This window comes from Taudactylus pleione, unplaced genomic scaffold, assembly GCF_031769625.1.
Source record: "Taudactylus pleione unplaced genomic scaffold, aTauple2 ptg000288l, whole genome shotgun sequence".
In the NCBI taxonomy this organism is placed as follows: Eukaryota; Metazoa; Chordata; class Amphibia; order Anura; family Myobatrachidae; genus Taudactylus; species Taudactylus pleione.
The window spans coordinates 1,956,001-1,962,000 of NW_028284690.1; the positions used below are offsets into that span (position 1 = coordinate 1,956,001).

At 38.0% G+C, this 6,000-nt stretch overlaps 1 protein-coding gene across 1 annotated transcript in view; it reads left to right on the forward strand.

The window, feature by feature from the left end:
- ARL8A (ARF like GTPase 8A) overlaps positions 1-5,196 on the forward strand; it is a 102,151-nt gene extending 96,955 nt beyond the window's left edge. The window contains exon 7 of the mRNA XM_088482442.1: positions 4,092-5,196. Coding sequence (XP_088338568.1) covers positions 4,092-4,141 — 50 coding nt within the window. The 3' untranslated portion in view covers positions 4,142-5,196. The remainder of the gene's footprint in view (positions 1-4,091) is intronic.
- Positions 5,197-6,000: the final 804 nt, after the last annotated feature.

The window sequence follows — 6,000 nt, forward strand, 5'->3', positions numbered from 1 at the left end:
CCGACAAATCAGGAGACTCCCACACCTTCCGGGAGAGTAGGCATGTATGCTACAAATAGGTACATTCAAAACAAAATCAAGACTAACCAAGTAGTACATTTTTTAAATGTACAGTGCCTTGCAAAAGTATTCACCCCACTTGGCTTTTTACCTTTTTTGTTACATTACAACCTATCATTTATTTATTTATTTTTTTAAATGAGAAAAATATATATAAAAAAGAATCTTTATAAATAAAATTCTGAAAATTGCCATGTGTATATGTAATCACCCCCTTTGCTATGAAGCAACTCAAAAGTTCTGGTGCAACCATTTACCTTCAGAAGTGACACAATGAGTGAAATGAAGTCCACCTGTGTGAAATCTAAGTGTCACATGATCTGTCAGTATAAACACACCTTTTCTGAAAGGCCCCAGAGGCTGCAACACCACTAAGGAAGAGGCATCACACCATGAAGACCAAGGAGCTCTCCAAACAAGTCAGGGAATAAGTTGTTGAGAAGTACAATTCTGGGTTGGGTTATAAAAAAATATCCAAATCTTTGATGATCTCCCGGCGCACCATCAAATCCATCATCATCAAATGGAAAGAACATGGTACCACAACAAACCTGCCAAGAGAGGGCCGCCCACCAAAACTCACAGACCGGGCAAGGAGGGCATTAATCAGAGATGCAGCACAGAGACCAAAGGTAACCCTGAAGGAGCTGCAGTGTTCCACAGCAGAGACTTGTGTATCTGTGCATGTGACCACAATAAGCCGTACACTCCTTAGAGCTGGGCTATATGGAAGAGTGACCAGAAAAAAGCCATTACTTAGTGATAAAAATAAGAAGACACGATTTGAGTTTGCCAAAAGGCATGTGGGCGACTCCCCAAATGTATGGAGGAAGGTGCTCTGGTCAGATGAGACTAAAATTTTACTTTTCGGCCACCAAGGAAAACGCTATGTCTGGCGCAAATCCACCACATCCCATCACCCCAAGAACACCATCCCCATAGTGAAACTTGGTGGTGGCAGCATCATGCTGTGGGGATGTTTTTCAGCAGCAGGGACTGGGAAACTGATTTGAGTCAAGGGAAAGATGGATGGTGCTAATTACAGGGATATTCCTGAACAAAACCTGTTTCAGTCTGCCTGTGATTTGAGACTGGGATGGAGGTTCACCTTCCAGCAGGACAATGACCCGAAGCATACTGCTAAAGCAACACTCGAGTGGTTTAAGGGGAAACATTTAAATGTATTGGAATGACTTAGTCAAAGCCCAGATCTCAATCCAATTGAGAATCTGTGGTCAGACTTGAAGATTTCTGTTCATAAGAAAACCATCCAACATCCAACATGAAGGAGCTGGAGCAGTTTTCCCTTGAGGAATGGGCAAAAATCCCAGGGGCAAGATGTGGCAAGCTCATAGAGACTTATCCAAAGCGACTTGTAGCTGTAATTGCCGCAAAAGGTGGCTCGACAAAGTACTGACTTTATTGGGGTGAATAGTTATGCACAGGGCCGTAGAGAGCCCGTAGAGATCCCGGCCGGGCCCTGGTAAAGGAGGGGGCGAGGCCTAATAGCGGGAGGTGTGGCTACGCCCCCTTGCAAAAAAGAAGTAAAACAACTATTTTTTGCAGCAGCGCTGTAAGCCCCCCCCAGCCCGGTGCTAAGCGGGGTGGGCGCGATCACTGTGATCACTCCCCACCCACAGCCATAGGATACTTCTCCGGCTGCTGCAGCTGAGCACAAGCTGTGTGCTGAGTTGCTTTGAGGGGGGGGGGGGGTTGTGGGGGGGCGGGGGGTGCGACGCCCGGGTAATCTGTACCTGCTCCCTCCCCTCTCAGCTCCTATGGTTATGCACGCTGAAGTTTTCTGTTATGTTGACCTAAATGTTGTTTGATTCGCAATATAAAGAAAAACACAACTTCACAGCATGTTCTGTGAATGAAATGATGCACTTCTTGAAAAAAACAATCCTTTTTAATTCCAGGTTGTGAGGCAACAAAACATGAAAAATGCAAAGGGGGTGAATACTTTTGCAAGGCACTGCAGCCTTTACTGAGCCTCTGGAACAGGGGGACTAAAATAATAATGTCCCCTGTTATCGATATTGGGGTGTTGCAACAACTTTAACTTCTGAACTATTAATATGCATCTTTACAAACTTTAATATGTAGGTATAATTGAAATGATATGCTATATACAGATGTGTCCTTGCACTTTTTTCATTTTTGCTGCAGTGGCTCCAAAAAGCTTCTCTCTGCACACCAGGTCCCATGAGACTCAGCTTTTTGCATTTTTTTTGCCGAAAATGCATCTAAATTGCAGTGCGATGCGACGGGGACACACCAGCAGACTGTGCTGATTAATTTCATATGTGACACTTGCATATCTTTGTGTGACTTAGTCTCTGAATCTGTATACAAAGTTCTACAATGTAACAGCCACAGCTTTTTTCATTCCAAGTTCCGTTGTGCTTCACATACAGCCTCAGGTGCACACAGGTTTACAAGTGTCACATATCATAGTAATCACCACAGTCTACTCATGCATTCTAGTCACATTGCATTGAGACTTAGTAGCATTTTCGATGGAAAAAGATTCTAAACACTAGCAGAGTAGCTAGGGACCTGGCGGGCTCACTCTCGCCAGGCAAGTTGCACTTCATGGCGTATTGAGGCTAGATGTATGAGGACACATCTGTACTCGCCCAGAAATATGTTGAAAATTATTAAGAATAAAATCCAACACTCTTGTTCAGGATTATATTCAAATATTACTCAGCACATTGCAGCCTGTGTAATCAATGACTGGGATAAGCTGTATAAATGGTGTCACTTCTTTAGATCTACTTCCTGATCAAAGGAGCAACCTAATGTGATTCCGTTACCAAAAATATAGTAATTTTGTTATCTCAAATTATAGCCTGTAAAAAATGTTAGGACCATCTCCTTTTTAAAAATGAGCTTGTGGTTAGAAACTTTAATATAAAACTGAATTTTGAAGTAATATCTCAAAATCTGAATAATTAAACTTTTTTTTTACTTTTTTCAGTAATGGAATCACCTTTTACAGTTGTACGTTTTAATTTAACCATATCATGGAAAGATAATTATTTATATATTTTCATTGCATTATATGCAAATGAATGAAAGCTCGTCCATAGTATTGTATTCATCCAGTGAACACTGATAGTTGAAAGAGCCCTAATATGAAGTACTGTACTGTACTAGATTGCAAATCCAAATTATTTTCCTCTAATAGCAAATTAGAGCACTTCAACTGATTTATTTAATGCCAACATCTTGTCCCTGTGTTGGCTTTTATGTTTTAAGCTCTATTTATTCTATATTTTCATAGAATTGCCCTTTTGCTGTTTGACTCTCTATATATCATTTATAAATAAAGAGCTTTCATTGAGCTGGTAAAATACATGTGTACTCTTAATGGGATGTGCAGCACATCTCTGGATTCAAAGAACTGTGCAAAACATTAACTAGATTGCTTTATAAATAGTATATTATTATCCGTGCTTCATATATTTCTTGCTGTATTTCCTAACCTTCCCTAATATTCACACACAGGATATCTATCTATTTATATATATATATATATATATATATATATATATATACACACACACACATAATTAATTGACTTCATCTTCACATTTATACTTTGTTTTTTTGTTCTTCATTTGTATTTGGCTAAGAATCGCATCACTTTTGCTGGTAATATTCGAAAGTGTGTGAGGCGCTATAAGCCTTTGCTTTCTCTACCAACTTTGAATGAAGAAAGCCATGATGAAAGTGTTGATTACAGTAAAATTGCACAGATGACCACACGATCTATTCTGTACCCTCTTAGTCATTTCAGCATGCATTTATCATGAAAAGATCCTACACACTGACTAATAATACTGTTTGCACAATTTATTTGTTTCATTACAGTATTAAAAGTTACATGGTACATGCATGCCCTATAACTAAAGTGTTCACTGTGTGTTCTTTGACGTTCTAATAAAAAACAAGCTACTGCTGTCATGTGGATAATGCCTTTATCATGTTTGTATGATAAGATTTGTCTTCTATGATTCTTTCAGACATCACCCTACAGTGGCTTATCCAGCACTCTAAATCACGGAGGAGTTGAGAAGACCAAGCCCCCGTCTACTACATTTAAATATCCTGGAGAATGTTTTGCTTCTAGGACTTATCATAATACCAAGAGAATAGAAAGACATCCAAATACTTGGAGTTCTCTCTGTCTCATCCCTCATCTTCATGTGTATGACCTCTTCCTATCCATCTCCTTACTACTTCTCTATTTTAATGGTATTTTTACACTATCTTCACCTTCCATTGTAAGATATTGTCCACCTCTAGCTACTTCTCCAGCCATTCCTCTCTCGTTGCCCTTTTATTGTTGTTGGAGTGTGTATATATATCTATATATGTGTAAATGTATATAATTTGATTGTTTTTATTTAAGTGCAAGACTTTAGTTATCTGCTGGTTGACTGATTAAGTCTCTACATGACTTTATATAGAGCTCTTTATCTATATATATATAAATATGAAATATCATGTAGTTGTACACCAGATAGTGTACATACTGTAGATTGAAATGTAAGAACTAATGATGATACATCTGGGTCCACAACAGAAAGTTAATGACTTTCAAATTATTCCAGACCATTCATAGGAACCTGCTTCAAGAGACAAAATGTATAGGGAAGCATGGCCAACATTTTCTTTGGCCTATCATACAGTGCTTTTAATGAAGAATTATCAACCATTTTAATAAGAAAAAGGTGCATTAAACCTTTCAATCATAATTTATGTGTGAACTTATTTTATAAGATGAAATGTAGTATTAAGCTACAAGACAGTTAGGTTGATTTTTCTCAGGATGTTTACAGCCCGTTACGGAAACTGTATCATAAATAAAATGAAGTGTGTGTCTCCTGTTGCAGTGTAAACAGGCTGTAGACTGACTTTCTGAGTATTCTTACTGTTATGCTCATGTTTGAGTTTGCAGGAAATGTTTGTTAACAACAATAATTGTAATTATAAGCAGTGCTCTCTGTGGTGCTCTTACTACACACTATAAATTTTAAAGACCTTTTGTTTCTTGCAGTTTGTTTTTTCTTGTGTATATTAAATTTTTTGCCGTCTAATAAATTAATTACTTTGTCAAAATTCAAATGTCTCATTCAGTGTAGTATTGTAGAAACATATTTATTTAACATTTAAAGCAGTATGGTTCCCCCTTTTTATTTTATAGCGAACATAACAATATGCAATTTTGTAGGACTCAAGTATCAGTGTGCAATTGTACAAGAGCCCCAAAAGAGGCATTTGCCAACTAAATGTATTCCATATCTGACAGGGTCCCCAAACACAGATTATAGTACCGGTCTCCGGTCCTGATCCACAGGTTGGACACCTTTGATTTAAAGATTGATAAACGATCAAGTTCCTTCAATATAGAATAATCTATACTTTTAACTGAGATGTATAACTTCTGAAGTTTTTGACAAGTTATGTGTTCATTGTTGTATATGTGCCTGTGTGAGAAGGGTGGAAAACGCACATGTGAGATCATCCAAATGTTAAACTAGGGAGGGTAAGAAATGACGGTATGTATGGTGCCACACGTAATAAGGAGGTGTGTGTGTGGGTCAATATATATGTAGACTCGTATATATGCCAATGTGGCCTTCTATTGTAATGGGTAATAATATGGAAAAAGGGTGACATTGTACAGATCTGTATTTATGGTACAGTGTGTGCGATGTTTGTGACAAAACGGATAGCAGACATGAAATTGCAATACACTTATTTAATTTGAATACAGTATAGTATTCATTGCAACATGAGAACAGCAAGGTGTCTGCAAGGTGACTGACAGATCAATAATGCTGACTTCTATGCAAGTTGTTGCAATAATTTAGAAGTCTTATTGCAGTGGAGGTATTAGTGGACAAACTTACCAGTAAATCAAAGTTG